The 16,971-nt window shown below is 36.2% G+C and overlaps 1 protein-coding gene across 1 annotated transcript; it reads right to left on the reverse strand.

The window, feature by feature from the left end:
* Positions 1-8,470: 8,470 nt before the first annotated feature.
* Positions 8,471-11,522, reverse strand: LOC107819750 (transcription factor MYB54-like). Its single transcript, XM_016645897.2, has 3 exons — positions 11,135-11,522; positions 9,611-10,048; positions 8,471-8,930 (listed from the first exon to the last, which is right to left on the reverse strand). Exons 1-3 carry the CDS (start codon positions 11,247-11,249, stop codon positions 8,740-8,742), a joined length of 744 nt encoding a protein of 247 aa, XP_016501383.1. The 5' UTR covers positions 11,250-11,522; the 3' UTR covers positions 8,471-8,739.
* Between the last annotated feature and the right edge of the window lie 5,449 nt (positions 11,523-16,971).

Consider the following 16,971-nt stretch of genomic DNA (forward strand, 5'->3'; position numbering starts at 1 on the left):
TTAGGGCTCCAACCCTAAACTGAACTTTTTCCCTTTAGTCAGCATTAGGGCTCCAACCCTAAACTGAACTTTTCCCCAGTTAGTCAGCATTAGGGCTCCAACCCTAAACTGAACTTTTTCCCTTTAGTCAGCATTAGGGCTCCAACCCTAAATTGAACTTTCCCCAGTTAGTCAGCATTAGGGCTCCAACCCTAAACTGAACTTTTCCGTTTAGTCAGCATTAGGGCTCCAACCCTGAACTGAACTCTTTCATTTCCGCCAGCATTAGGGCTCCAACCCTGAACTGAGCATTGTCTGTTAGTTAGTCAGCATTAGGGTTCCAACCCTAAACTGAACTTTTCCCTTTAGTCAGCATTAGGGCTCCAACCCTAAACTGAACTCTTCCCCAGTTAGTCAGCATTAGGGCTCCAACCCTAAACTGAACTTTTCCCTTTAGTCAGCATTAGGGCTCCAACCCTAAACTGAACTTTTCCCGTTAGTCAGCATTAGGGTTCCAACCCTAAACTGAACTTTTTCCTGTTAGTCAGCATTAGGGCTCCAACCCTGAACTGAACTTTTTCCATTCCGCCAGCATTGGGGCTCCGACCCTGAACTGAGCATTGTCTGTTAGTCAGCATTAGGGCTCCAACCCTAAACTGAACTTTTTCCATTTTTAGCTAGCATTAGGGATCCAACCCTGAACTGAGCATTGTCTGTTAGTCAGCATTAGGGCTCCAACCCTAAACTGAACTTTTTTTTTTCCTTTAGTCAGCATAAGGGCTCCAACCCTAAACTGAATTTTTTCAGTTAGTCAGCATTAGGGCTTCAACCCTAAACTGAACTTTTCCCCAGTTAGTCAGCATTAGGGCTCCAACCCTAAACTGAACTTTTTCCCTTTAGTCAGCATTAGGGCTCCAACCCTATACTGAACTTTCCCCAGTTAGTCAGCATTAGGGCTACAACTCTAAACTGAACTTTTCCGTTTAGTCAGCATTAGGGCTCCAACCCTGAACTGAACTCTTTCATTTCCGCCAGCATTAGGGCTCCAACCCTGAACTGAGCATTGTCTGTTAGTCAGCATTAGGGCTCCAACCCTAAACTGAACTTTTTCCATTTTAACCAGCATTAGGGCTCCAACCCTGTACTGAGCATTGTCCATTTAGTCAGCATCCGGGCTCCAACTCTGAACTGAACTCTTTCCATTTAGCCAGCATTAGGGCTCCAACCCTGAACTGAGCATTGTCTGTTAGTCAGCATTGGGGTTCCAACCCTGAACTGAACTTTTCCATTTAGTCAGCGTCAGGGCTCCAACCTTGAACTGAACTCTTTCCATTTAGCCAGCATTAGGGCTCTAACCCTGAACTGAGCATTGTCTGTTAGTCAGCATTGGGTTTCCAACCCTGAATTGAACTTTTCCATTTAGTCAGCATCCGGGCTCCAACCCTGAACTGAACTCTTTCCATTTAGCCAGCATTAGGGCTCCAACCCTAAACTGAGCATTTTTTACCTTGTGGCAATATTAGGGATCCAATCCCGGAGTTGGCATTTATAGACTGAAATTTTCCAATCCTTCATCAATTCCATAATATTCCTGGCAATTAACTCACAAAACTTTCCTAGTGAAACTGGGGCACGAAATTTCGTTTGTTTGTTTCTCCCGCAGGTCTGACCTCGAGGCGCATGAATCAAGACGACCCACAAGATGAGTCTCGACCCAGAATAAAGAAAAGAAGAAAAAGAAAAAAAGGAGATGTTCCGAGATACTTGGAAAAACGAGGGACGGATCACCCCAAGATTCGATCAAGGTCCTGAGTTCTACCTATCCCCTCTCACTCAATAAACAGGCGCCTACAACTTGCAAGCATCAGGATTCAGATCGAAGTCTACAAGCAGAATCAGCTAAGACCCAAGATCAAGTTGCAAAAGAATCATAGATAGGAATCTTGTAACTAGCAGTTGACAAGCATAAGTAAATAGTTCAGTTTCAATTTTCCTTTGGTTGTAATAAGGTGGTCAGTAAAGCAACTGTGGCAACAGCGACAACAGTAACAGCGAGCATTGCAATCCTATGGTAGTCCCAGCTACCAAAATTTCCCGAACTACATTGACCTGATTCCTGTTTAGCCCAGGATATGTAGGAAATCTTTGAAGCGAAGATTCGGTCAAATCTTTCAAAATGTGCTTCACACGGAGTATTCCAATAGCCAAAAATCGCTCGTATCCGCTCACTTTATCTTTGCACGAAAATTCTTCAAGTTTTCGAACAAAGAGGGGCAGCTGTGAGCACGTGATTTTTGTTTCCGCGACAATCACTCCAAAATAAAAAAAACAATAATAGCAATTGGTCTTGCTGTACAATATTTTGGATTTTATGTGGCATTTTTTGTGGTTATTTGTGATCTTGTCCGTTTTTTTTTTACCAAACAAAAAAATAATAAAAACATATATGTCGTGTGTAGTTGAACCGTAATCCGGTTATTAAAAGGAAAATCACAAAAAAAATTGCATCTTTCATTCTATTTTGTCATTAAGTGGTGTTATTTTAATTGTGTGTTAATTATGGTTTAATGTTTTTATAGCATTATTTGGAATTTTACTTAAGAGATTAAAAAAAAAAAAGAGTTTTCGGACTTGGGCCAGTCCAATTTGAAACAAACAGGCCCAAACAACCCAATCCAGAATCCCTGTTTACCCGGTCTAGTTGAGCTGGCCACACAACCGTCCAAACGACGTCGTTGAGCCACTTTCAATCTGGACTGTTGATCTCAGGACGATCAACAGCCAAGATCACATCCCCCATACCCACATACAAACCCGACCCATTACCCGAACCAACCCTGACCCTAATACTAAGCCAAACGACACCGTTCGTTTTAAACCTTCAGATCCAGACCGTTGATCTCGATTGATCTAACGGCCGAGATCAAGCCATCCACCCCATATATAAGCTTTCCTCTCATACCCCACCCCCTATCCAAACACCCCTCCTTCGTCCTCATCCCCTTCACAGACCCAAAACCCCGGAACCCTAGAGCCGCCCCCTTTCCCCTTACCAAAAACCCGGCAGCATGGACGCCGGTGACCCCCACCTTAACACCCTAGATACACCTCACAACCCTGAACCCAAATCCACTAACCGCTTGGTTCGAATCAGTCCCTAGGTTCTCGAATCTTCATTTGAAGATTCGAGCAGGACTTCGATCTACACCGATCTACCCCAGATTCACACTAGATACTCCCCTGACATCCCTCGTGGCCAAACCATGCTTGTTTTGGTCCGAATCCACCCACAAATCCCAAAAACCCAAATCTGGAAAAATCGAACCCTAGAACATAAAGTTTTGTGGGGTCTGTTTGAATTTAGACAAAGTTTGGGGTCTAGTAAACCCTAATCGAAGTGTTCTCGGTCGAGAACACCTCGGTTAGGATTTGTTCGACTTCAAACAGGCAAATCAAGTCGGGCCTATGGTCAGCTATGTTTAAGGCTTTTCAGGTTTGCTCATTTGTCCCTTTTGTTGTCCATTTTTAGTTTAATTTGTTGGCATGTTTAGTTTGTTTGTCCGGTTCTGGGATTTCTGTTATCAGTTTGTCTCCCCATCTCTACAAGACCTTTTGTTTGGTTGTTTGTTTATTCTGTTATGTTAAGTTCATGTGGTAGTATGCTTATTTCAATTCAATTGGTATCGTCAAACCAATAATGCCCGTTTGTTTTCCTGTATCATTGCAAATTGTCAAGAATAGTGTTATACTTTGCTTTGTGTTGTTTTGTTTGGTCGAATGCTTATCCTGTGTTACAATTAGTATAGTCGAGTCGATATACGTCGTAAATTAGTTCAGCTTGGAATAGTGATAATCTTATACATATCATTGGTTTGTCTGATGAAATTTTGTTTAAACTCAATTAGGAACTGAGTATGTTGTCTGTGTTTTGTTCGATTTGGATCAGAAACATTTATAGTTTAGTTTGTGGTTTCAGTTCAGCTTGAGTTCTGAATTGATAGCATGTGCACTATAGTGCTTTAATAATTAGAGCAAATGGGACAGCATGGGCTGTTAGAACACACCCCTGCTGCCCATACCCTGATTTAGTTTAGAAATAATAAACCCCACTTAAAAGATAGATCTGCCAGGGGAATATCATGGGAAGGGTGTTATTTTAAATAGTTGAGTGGAAACTGGAAAGGAGGAGGCCACATGGGAGGGAATCTGAATAGGTTTTACAGATTGTAAAGGGCCTTATACTAGGCTATAAAAGAGGAAAAAAAAGAGATACAGACATATACAGAGAGAGATACCACAAAGACAGGCATATACAGACATACACTAAGTGAGAAAAAACACAGATAGAGAGAGAGCAAGAAATAGAAAACATACAGACAAAAATCAGAAAGTGTTTCTTCCTATTGTTGTTTGGATTTCACTTGTTTTCAACCTGTTTAATCAATACTGATTCTTCCAAGTCTTTAACTGAGGTTACTGGTTGTGTGTTGCATTAGTTTATTCCTGGATTTGGTCTGTCTGGAGTTCTGTTTCTACTACACTGCTTGCTGCTGTCATTATGCTACTTTTCTATCGGCTATAGTTGCATCTTGCATTGGGATTTGTTCTGTTGTTACCTGCTGTTACTGCTGCTGTTTGGTGTATGCTACTACTGCTCTACTGACTTTCCTGCTTCTTCAATTGTAAGCACTTTCCAGGTACACACTCGAATCTCATACTGATGTAACACTAAAGGCATGAAATGAAAGATGCAAAGGAACCTAATCATCTGCTGCACTTACAACTTTAAATGTGTTTGGGTTTGTGTAACTTTCAGTTTGTAGCTCCATAAAAAATATACATTTGTGCAATGTGTACTTAATAGAAGTTTAGTCTATTTAACACTATTTGGTTTCAGTTGTTAAGTCGTCTGTATGACGAGGAGTGCGCGTGTGTTTAGTACATTGGCAGTTAAATCTCAGCTTCTATCTTTATTCCTAAACATGTAAGGCAGGATACTTTTAATTCGACAAAAGTCGCATCATAATTCTGAGTCATTTAAACTAACTCTATCAAATTTGGTTTCGTTAGGCAGTTTATAGGACCACGTCCGAACCCCATTGGTAGTAGCTTATAGTAGTCAATGCTATTAATCTAGTTAAAAGGTCAGCTTAAATAAAAATGGGATAGACGTCTAGGGTGAGTTTAGCATGCTATTTGTCTTGTATGCAGTTTCTTTTATCAAACTGAAAGCATGTCCAATAAGGTACAAAAAATTCCCACCTCGCAGAGAATTAATCCAATAACTAGTAAGAGGTCAAATTGGCCAAGCATGCAATTTAATTAGCACGTATTTTCTTTCTTCATTTATTTTAGAAAAACAAAAAAATAGAAATGTAGTCATGCTAAGATTATCCTTTTAAAAATAATGAGACGAGCCTCGCCAAATAAAAATGCAAATTGCGGGGCCCTCAATAATTGGTCATAATAAATACTTAGAATTTGGGATGGACTGTTTAGTGAATTTTACTGTCTTCCCCAAAGATAATAACGCGTTAGACTCTTTAGGCGCGACTTAATTAAATTACATTCTTAAATTCGGGTGCGCATTTATGTGACCCAAATTCAAATCTCAACGGAGTCGAAATGTGTTAACAACTACGGGTGCATTGATTATGACGTGGTTCGAGATGCATTTTCACGACGTTGCAATTCTATAAAAATAAATATAATAAAAGCGGTTTAAACTTAGTAAAAGCACATAAGTCACAACATGTATTTAAATCAGATATTTAGCCATTATAACAATTAAAGCGACCGTGCTAGAACCACGGGATTCGAGGATGCCTAACACCTTCCCTCGGGTCAACATAATTCCTTACTTAGAATTTCTGGTTCACAGAATAGAAGAGTGAGGAGGGATTTTTTGGCAAAGCAAGACTGATTAGCTCGCCTAAGGGTCGTAGCGGAAGAATTCCTCATCTGCGAGCTATTGGGGATCTATTCTCAGGAAGGAATGAAAGGACTGACTTTCCTTACCTAATAACATCTTAATCTACGATCTACGAATAAGAAATAGGAGCATCTAGCCGAGTAGCAGTCAGTAGGCGGAGAAGAAGTCAAAGGCGAATATCTCTTTGCCCCCCTCTTCAGTCAATGCTTTGGCCTTCGTCTCTTATTTGGAAAAGTGGAATATTTTCCTCGATTCGGGATTCAAGATAAACCGGTGACTTGGGACACCAAAAGCCAAACCTTTCCCAAGTGGCGACTCTGATTTAAATAAATAATCCCATTTCGAATATTGTCACTTAAATTGGAAAAACTCCCCTCGCGCATTTTTACCCTTCGAGGCGGGCGCGCAAAAAGGAGGTGTGACAATGTCATCGGCCTCAGATGACTTATGGCGCTCCTCAGTGTGTGAAGACTCGTCAAGCAGACCAAAAGGACAAGTCGGACCGCTCATCACAAACGGGACTCTTGGAGCCACTACATGCCCAGAAAGACCTTGGGAAAGAGTTTCCCTTAACTTCATCACAAGATTGCCCAGTCGGAAACCTTGCATCTATCTTGGTTGTAATATATCAGTTTTCCAATAATGCAACTTTCATAGCAGCTCCACAAAAAAATCAGTATAAGATACAACTCGACTCTTTTTTTCGCACATTGTCAAATATTGGGGTCTGCCCAAAGACATCGTTAGTGGCCGCGGCTCATGCTTCACTAGCAACTTTTGGCCCATCTCTTTAAGTATTTCGGGTCAAAATTGAGTCACAGCTCAAGCTTCTATCCACCATCAGATGACTAGAAGGGATAGTTCTATGACATGCTGGAGGAATATTTTCGTCACTTCGCAACCGGATCACAACAACATTGGGTGAAGCTTTTGGATGCTGCACAACTGTGTTTCAATTCTCAAAAGAGCCCTAATACAGACAAAAGCTCTTTTGAAATTGTTACCGGATAGCAACCGCTTCTCCCGCAAACGGTGAATACATCAACCATGCCGAAATATCCTCGAGCTGCCAACTTCTTGAGGGAATGAGAGCGCAATTTGGAGATATTGTGGAGCTATCTCGTCAGATCCCAAGAGTAGGTGAAAATGTTCGCTAATCAAAATCTTTGCTTTTTCCAACACCAAGTAGGAGACAAAGTGATGCTAAACATCTCAAGGCGGTACTTGTTCGCAGAGAGGACCCATGACCCTCGCCTACTGCAAAAAGACATTAGGCACTTATCCATTGAAATATGCATTGGGAAAGCCACATACCAGGTGAATATCCCAGCCTGGTGGAAGATCCATCCAGTCTTCCATGTCAGTCGCCTGAGATCTCTTCGGAAAGACATGGAACATCATTCACAAAGCCAACTCACAAGACAGAGGGGAACAGACCTCACAACTAACAAGAGCTTGATCAATCATCATCTTACAGGTAAGGCTCCGAGGACGTCGCCAACTCAGGTGGGGGAGAATGTTATGGGCAGCTTTCCAGCCATGCCCCATGACCCTTTGGACGCACCCTATGGCGTCCTGACAAGCCTCCCAACGCCCAGCGCCATGGTCTGTCCCATGGTCTGGGAAGCGCCAAGTGACAAGCGTGCATGTGGCCCTATCGCCCCACTAATAATCCACGCCAATGCCGAGTGGCTGGCAAATGTCAATAGTTTAGCGCGCACAGACAATGTCGAGCGCACAGTTCATGATGATGCCAACAGTGCCGACAGCACCGCGCGCACATACCCTGATGCGAAAGACAAAGTTGCTTCCAACGGACCTGTCTCTACTTTGCAGAAAACTAAGTCCTTTTCATTGTAAATATAGAGTAGTTTATTTCATGTACTTCCATTATGTTTCTCTAGCTTAGTTAGGTTATGTCTTGTAACTTTGGTTTATTTTCTTAAGCACTATTATGGGGGATCAAGCAAACAAACATTTCTCTGTACTGGTGTCTCTCCCCCCGATACCGCGTAGCCTTTTGTAATAGCTTTCACTAATGTAATCAGGCTTTTATTCTCAATTCTCATTTCCGTTTCCGCAATTGCTCTTGACATTGGTTTTTCCATACGGCACTGGCAATCTCGTGTAGCGTACGGAGAGGACCTCAGTTGGCGGACAACAGCCGCACTGGCATCGGTTGCTTAGCCTTACGTCGCCCTTCCAAGGAATCTCAGGAAGGCACTGCGTAACCGTAATAGTGTAGTAAAATCAAGAATAAGTATGAAATCAACTGAAATTAAGTCTATAATATAGAATATCCGCATGCTTGGTCCTCAGTTATGATGTTTGTGAGTTACTCTATGTGCCAGTTTTGAAAAATCGTTTTGCCCATTAGTTTGATTTTGTTCAGAAATACATATATTGAATCAATCTTTAACTTCAATAACTTGCTGATGAGGTGAATACTGTACAAGAATGTAAAAAGCGACTATAAGTTCGCCTTCACCAGATGTGAGACTCTAACTTAATTCGTCGACACATCCACAACTGGACATTTGAAGCGTGAAAGACATAAAATTTGATACCATTTAACGTGTATTTAATAATACACACAAATACTTGTAATTATTTTTCAACTAACCTGGTAGCGTCTCAATTGATTGAATTACATGAACAAGATTATAGATCTAAAAGTTAATCTTTTGTTTTTCTAATACAATTATATTGGAATATTCTCGAACTTCATTTATGCAGAAATCTCTAGGATTTCACAGTAAAGAGCGTTATACATATATTCTAAACTATAGTAGGTTGAATTGATAGGATTTTTCTTGATATATACGAGTTTATGCTGAGTCTCCAACTGATAAGAAATCTATGAATTGTGCGCTCTTATGAAGATCAACAGCTTCCTGTTCAACTTCCTCATCATCTCTTATTCTAGACGCATGGTCTATCACCTCACTCTTGTTAGAGTCAGTATTCACTTGTAGAAAGTCATAGAACTCCGTTGGTTGGTTTTCATCTGTACATAAAACTAGAAGGAAAAGAAATAGGTAAGGGAATATCATTATCAACAAAAGACCCTAGAGCTACTTCCGAAAAACTAATTTGTACTCCCTATGGTCCAATATAATTGATGTTTTAGCAAAATATATAAAAAGTCATTTATTACCTTTTTTTTTTTTTTTTTTAATTTATAAATCCAACCTTATTGTTCTAATTAGTGAAATGTTAGTTAAATGAGACATTTAAGGAAGAGACAAAGGATAGTTAGACAAATATTTCGGTAATTTAGCTAGCTACTCAATACATATCTTTTCTTGTAAAAAAAAACCTTAATTATCAATTAGCATGAACAACGGACGACATGTCTTTTTCTTTCCTAAGTTTTCTGGAAAATGGATATCCCTTGAGAAAATCAAAGGAAAAAAGAAAAAGAAAAGTGTTTTACCAGAATAGTAAAGGCAGATGTGGGGGTGGGGGGTGGGGAGGGTTTATTCTTTCTAGTACTAATTAAATATTTTAAAGTTCTTAATTTCAAGAAAATGAAAAATCATATTAGGTGGTTAAAATGAAAAGAAGAGTAGTTTTATGAAGAGTACGTAGAGTAAAATTGAAGAAATTTCATCAAACATTATTAACAGAACTCACAAAGAACAATGTAAGGAGGGTTACCCAAAAAAAAAGTGTCTAAAAACTGGATAACAATATTACCTTGATCCATTTTTGCATGATGAAAAAGATAGTCATTGTGAAGCAGCTTCGGGTAAAAGGAATAGTTGTACGTCAAAGAGTTGAAACACCTTGTTATCATGATCTCATTACTTATTTGCATATAATTATCTTGCTGCCTTGACGACGACGATTCTTGGTCATTGCTCATTGAATTTTTATGAGCAGCAGTAGTAGCAGCAGCGACAGCTCTCCTTGCATGGATCTTGGACCGTTCTCTGCATTTTCGTGCCATAATAACGTGCCAATGATTTTTGACAGCGTTATCAGTCCGACCAGGGAAAAGACGCGCTATAATTGCCCATCGATTGCCATGAATCCGATGAGCAGAAAGAAGCCTTTCTTCTTCCTCCTCTGTGAATGGGTTTCGATTGATTCTTGGATCCAATTGATTGAACCATCTCAGCCTACAACTCTTCCCTAAAAGATATATAGTAACAAGCATGACTTTATCATCTTTTAATATTTCTTTTCCATAATTAAGTTGTTTCACGATGAAAAGAAAATTGAATTATCATGTTTCTTTTTGCTTATTCATATATTTATATTCCCAAATTCATGAAGTCAATGTCACATAGCAATTCAGAGGAAAAAAAACTTACTCTCACTTAGTGTTTACACAAACTCATTTAGTATATAACATGTATTTCTATATTCTTTATTGTCGCTAAACCTTAGTCAATTACACGTATAGACAAGCAGGGATCATGTCAAACCCCATTGTGAGTCAGTATAGCTAGGCTGATGACTTTAATTTAAAAAAATTAATACAAATATAATCCAACCTTAATTAATTACTTAACCATAAAAATTTAATATGATTTAGGTAAAATATCAGCTATGGGTAAGTTTTTGACCGTAATACAGGCATAAGGAAAAGGAGACTTCCTATAAAATTATTGCAATAAAATCCTAGATACATAAAAATAAATTATAAAGGAAAAAAGATAAGAAAATATATTGGGAAAAAAATCAAGCTGAAACTCAATCGAATGTACCCGCATGATAGATGAGTGCTAATAATAAATAAAATATAAATAAAGAGGAACAACAAGGAAATATGACCATCTTCTTGGCGATCGAACAACAACCACTTTCTCTAAAATAAAAAAAATAAAAAAAAGGGAAAATATGAACTGTCCTCATCAACCCCTAGTTTCTGGTGACCACAAACAACCAAATTTGCAGTAGTTTTCTTTAGACCATTTCATAGTCGAAAAAATGAAGCGAAATAACCAAACTCCTTTGAGCTGAATAATAAATAGGCATAAAAACAAAAAATTAAGTAAAAAGGAAATTAGATTAAATTTCTTGAAAATAAATTATACACCACATCTTATGATTATCAAAACCTTGATGGTCTTGAACACTAGACACCACAAAGATATTACTAATATATATGTACTAAAGAAAGAAAGAAAGACAATCTGAAGAAGAAATGGAAAATACTAGTAATATAATAACTAATATATCAAGTGTTCAATAATGATTTTCAGTTTGTTTTACCAGATCTTCCTTGAAGCTTTTCTGCTATAGCATTCCAATTATGAGGTCCATATTTTACCACTAACTCCCGAAGCTTCTGGTCTTCGTGAGGCCTCCAATGGCCCCTGCTGCACATCTGCTTCTTTCTTTATGAATTATCAAAAAATAATATCCGATATAATAAAACAAAGTTCCTAGCTATAGAAACCTAAATTTAAACTAACCCTCAACGCCTTTCTTTATTTGTGAATTAAAGCTATAAAAACTGTCCAAAAACAAAAGATCAAAGCAATAAAGGAGAAGATCCACAAGAAGAATATTGGATTGTTGAGAAGATTTAAAGAAGATAGGTGGAAAGGGAATAAATGAGTTTTTTGGGTAAGTGAAAAGTAAAGAAGTTCTCAGAGCTAATATTTATATGCTGAGAAACCAGATTTTATAAACAGAATATATGGACGACAGATTAAGGAAGAAATAAGAAGAGGAATAACAATAAAAGGAGATCAGAAAGTGTTTTCCGTTTGTACAGACTTTAGCTTTCTACCAGTGATTGATGCCAACATCTTGGCTAACAAACACCCCTCAATATATATATATTTTGAAAATTCAATATTGAATTATGTCTAGTCTTGTACTCCGCATGCATGTATCTATGCATTATATTTATTTATTTTTAATTTTGCTCCACATGTATTTTCATTTTATTAGTATTTATTTTTTGAGAGGGGGTTGGGAGGGAAGTTGCTTGCTAGGGTGAATTTTGTTCTGCTTTCAACATCTTTCCCAGTTTTTCTAACCTACAAACCTACCTAAGCCGCATTAATTCCTTTGATCTAACTATACGTTAATAATAAATTATTAAAAGAAAAAGGACATGGTAAAATTGATTAAACTCCATAACGCTAAAAAAGTTAATATACTTATATTCATAAGCTGGTATACAGTCTGCATTATAAAACTAAATGACACATCTAATAGTGGAGGCCTTAACGTCCAATCACCACTTTCTTAACACGGATAGAACTTTGCCTTTCTTCTCACCCTCTTTAACCAGATTTAGTAAATGTTAATAATAGCTAAAGATAGAATATTTTTAAAATAAAAATGTTAAGACATTCAAAAGGTTGGTATTGTATAAAAGTATGGTGATAGATTTAGGTCATCTTCAACTTTCTAAACTTAAGTACCTAACTAACAAATTGTCTTAACAATCTTGGAACTGCAGTGGAAACTCGGGGTAACATCTATAATTGGTCCAATTGTTGTATAAGTCAAACCGTCTCTGCTATTTGTAAGTTTTGATCATGCAGTTTAACTATCTTAAGAAAGTTTATTTGCCACAAATCTTGTTTGCGGGTAACATGAATCTTTTCTACTTTCTCTTAACTACCTTGACGGTTTTCTCTTTAGGTCGTATATCTCAAGGTTGAAAGACTAGTCCGACCAACTAATTATATCAAATTCACATAACTTGATCTGATGTTTTATTCCTCCTCCTTCATTGCGCGCAACTCCTTTCCATGCATGTACTCTTTTTCATGTAGCACAAGAATTTCTTTCATAAATCAAATATTATAAAAAAAAAGTTGGGATATGAAAAGATTTTTCCAATAAAAAGACCAATATTTTTCGACAGATATGAGGAGGATTAGACATAATAAAAAATATTTCCAAAATATGTGCAGCTTGGTGCTCATATAATTTGCTAGTTTCAATTGCTGCTACTTCTCTGAAATATTTCTCCCTGAAAAGTTTGTACATTACTTTTCAAGTGAAAAACTATTTCCTTCTGCCTATTCTTCCAAAAGAGAAAGATTCAATTAATGATTGTTTTGCTACCCACTCCCCCCCCCCCCATACACACAGACCACACCCCAAGAATAGAGCCAAATACGAAAAATACTCATGTCAAAATTCAATAACGGAGGCATAAAAAATATACAAGGTGATTAAAAAAAGTAATATATAAAACTTAGGATTTGCACATGTAATCTAAAATAATTTTTGAACCCCTTTACGGCTACACCTGAAAATTCTATTATGTTAAGGGGATTTAACACGGGAGAATGACACAATTACCCACAAAAATAAAACTATTTACTCTTGTCTATCCATTTGTTATCCTATCAATCAAACTAATTACATTTACTACCTATAGTAGTTTTTGTGGGGAATTTTCTCTTTTTTCTCCAATTCTTTTTATTTCTATGATTCTTTACTTTTTTTCTTTTCTTCTTTCTTTTCTCTTCTTTTTTCTCGTTTTCTTCTTATTTTTTTCTTTTCTAATTTCATTTAACTTCTTTTTTTATATTCTTTTTCTCTTCATAATCTAATTTCATTTACTATTTTCACTTTTTTATTTTTTATTTTTTATACAATAAGAAAAAATAACTGATATAGTAAATATTTGTTCACCTTTTTAATATAACTAGTATAATATAACTTTTATTTTTTTTTCTCATTTTTAAATTCAATTATTAAACTCAAATAATATTAGTTGTCACTTGATCTAATTCACTGAATATCACACTGATTGCTGCTGAGCACCATAAATTACATAATCAGATTCTAAGAATCAACACGTGATTGACATGTAAACCTTGATCTCCTTCCCTACAAATATCAATACAGACTCTACCATTAGCAGTAATACAACCAGTTATGGAGCAAGAAAACATAATCTATGCCTACCAAATCTCCATATATAAATAGAAATGATAATAAAATATTGAAAAATACAATAAAAGTATAAGTAGCAAAAAAGACTTCTAGTACCATATGATACCAATATGGTATACATGTATACCAACATAGTATATGATTTCTCTAGAATATTTCTTCAACTATCTGTGACTATACTACTGTACGAAAACATTAAAAGTTGCAATAAAAGTATGAGAAAATTATATGCTTGAATTGCACGCTAAATATTCGCAAAGCAACTTGCTCATTCCGTATACTAACAAGGTATATAATTGTATGGGATTGTTCCAAAAATTTCCTATAACTATAAAAACTATTACATAATACACATAATCTATGTCCATCGGCACAAAAAAATTCAGCACTGCAAATCATGTTTTTATAAATAATTTCAGAATAGAATTCACCTAAAATGCAGCTAAAACAACCAAAAAAATGTTCAAACTACCATATGATACCAATATAGCGCATAACTAGACCAACATGGTATACAATTTTACTTGTTAATTCCCGACAACTATATGACTATACTACTATTACATAACACACATGCATAAAGAGAAAAATAAAAAAATAGTGTACCACATATGAATATAATAAAGTGTTTTAAGATATTGTACTATATTACTACTATTAAAAAGAAAATCAAATAAATGTACCAATTAAATGGGGCTAATACAACCAAACAATTATTCAGCTAGAATATGATATCAATACGGTATATAGCTATACTAATAGGGTATATAGTTGTACGGGGTCGTTCCAACAATTGCATATAACTATAAAAATTATTACATAATACACAAAATCTATGTCCATAGGTATAAGAAAATCCAACACAGCAAAACATGATCATATAAATCATTTAGAATAGAATTCACTTAAAAATACAGCTAAAACAACCAAAAAATATTCTAACTACCATATGATACCAATATGGCATATAATTATACCAATAGGTTATACAGTTCTACTAATTAATTCCAAGCAACTTTATATGACTATACTATTATTACATAATACACATGCATAAAGAGAAAAATCAAAAAATAATGTACCACATATTAATATAATAATGTATTTCAAGATATTGTACTATAATACTATTATATAAAACAAACACATAAAGAAAAAATCAAAATGTTTACATAATACACATGCATAAAGGAAAATTTAAAAAAATTCAAGATACTATACTATTCTACTACTCCCTCTATTCCAGTTTATGTGAACCTATTTTCTTCTTGGTCAATTCCAAAAAGAAATTCCTTTCTAAATTTGGTAATAATTTAGCTTAAACTTACAATTCTACCCTTAATGAGAAGCTTTTATAACCACACAAATACTTTGGGCCTCTTTTTGACTTGTTTAGGACCACAAATTCTAAAAGTCTTCATTTTTTCTTAAACTCCGTGCCCAGTCAAACAGGTTCACATAAATTGGAACGGAAGGAGTATTACTAAAGAAAAATCAAATTGTGTACCAATTAAATGTAGCTAATACAAGCAAAAAATATTCCAACTAACATATGATACCAATATAGTATATAGCTATACCAACAGAGTATACAATTGTACGCAAAGAGTTTAAAATAATTTTTTTAACTCAATTATTAAACTGAAATAATATTAGTTGTCAATAAAAATTTCAAAATATTCTAAAAGGACCAAATTGTAAGAGTATACCGTTATATTATATAGCATACTATAATACTATATCATTGGAATGAACTGTATACCAAAATGGTATATAGTATATCATTTTGGCGTACAGTACAAATTCTTCTTTGCTAGTTCAACGCAATAAATTATACACTATTGAATTAATCAAAATGGTTTATAATATGTTATTTTAGTATATAGAGGATTGGTTCATTCCTTCAAAAAAATTAGTAGTATACTATTGTAGTTAATTATATACTCTTGAATTAATTATTGTATATCAATACAATATACAATATACCATTTTGGTAAACTGTACAAATCTGTCTTCTTTGCTAGTTCAACTCAATTTCAACCCAAAATTTAAAATCTCCACCAAATTGACTCAGAATATAGCCACATCCTCCAATTAACATTTCGAACATACTCGGTCAGAATGGGATCAAAATAACCACAAACTCAAGAAATCCAATTTATCAGTTTCAAGCTTCAAGGTTCTCAAATGACAGATTAATGTTTTGCAGTAGTCAAAAGTCTTGGAATTCAAGTCATAAAATAAAACAGAACGAAAAAAGATTTTCATTTTTAATTTGCACATCACGTTGGGTAAAAGCGTAAAGCAAATTAAAAGGGAAAACCCATGTGAATTTACATATAGTAAGTTTAGATTGCCTCGGTAGAAATTGTAATTAATTTCCAAATGGGCAAATTCGGGTAAATATTTTGGGAGTGATAGGCATTTAGTGTTATTTCCTCATTTAACATAGCTTATAGAGGTTCTGAAAATTTGATTTTTACTATATTAGAACTCTTCTTCTTTGGCGAAGGACCTTGGCCTAAAAGTGTGTTATTTTGAACTTATCGACATCTTAACCCATCGTCGTTCGTTCAAGGTTGAACTCTTCTTCTTTGGCGAAGGCCCTTAGCCTTAAAGGGTGTTATTTTGAACTTGTCAAAATGTTAACCGGTCGTCATTCGATCAAGGTCGAACTCTTCTTCTTTGGCGAAGGTCCTTGGCCTTAAAGGGTGTTATTTTAAATTTATCAAAATGTTAACCCGTCGTCGTTCGATCATGGTCGAACTCTTCTTCTTTGGTGAAGGCCCTTGGCCTTAAAGTGTATTATTTCGAACTTGTCGGAATGTTAACCCGTTGTCGTTCGAGCAAGGTCGAACTCTTCTTCTTTGGCGAAGACTCTTGGCCTTAAAGGGTTTTATTTCGGACTTAACGAAATGTTAACCCATCGTCGTTCGATCAAGGTCGAACTCTTCCTCTTTGGCGAAGGCCCTTGGCCTTAAAGGGTGTTATTTCAAATTTATCAAAATGGTAACTCGTCGCCGTTCGATCAAGGTGGAACTCTTCTTCTTTGGCGAAGGCCCTTGGCCTTAAAGTGTCTTATTTCGAACTTGTCGGAATGTTAACCCGTCATCATTCGATCAGGGTCGAACTCTTCTTCTTTGGCGAAGGCCCTTGGCCTTAAAGGGTTTTATTTCGAA

This window comes from Nicotiana tabacum, chromosome 6 (assembly GCF_000715075.1).
Source record: "Nicotiana tabacum cultivar K326 chromosome 6, ASM71507v2, whole genome shotgun sequence".
Taxonomy (NCBI): domain Eukaryota; kingdom Viridiplantae; phylum Streptophyta; class Magnoliopsida; order Solanales; family Solanaceae; genus Nicotiana; species Nicotiana tabacum.

Coding starts and splice junctions, on each gene's coding strand:
- LOC107819750 (XM_016645897.2), bottom strand. CDS start 11,249: ATGTGCAGCAGGGGCCATTGGAGGCCTCACGAAGACCAGAAGCTTCGG. Junction 10,049..11,134: donor AAAGCTTCAAGGAAGATCTG/GTAAAACAAACT, acceptor TATATCTTTTAG/GGAAGAGTTGTAGGCTGAGA. Junction 8,931..9,610: donor TCATGCAAAAATGGATCAAG/GTAATATTGTTA, acceptor TTTTCCTTCTAG/TTTTATGTACAGATGAAAAC.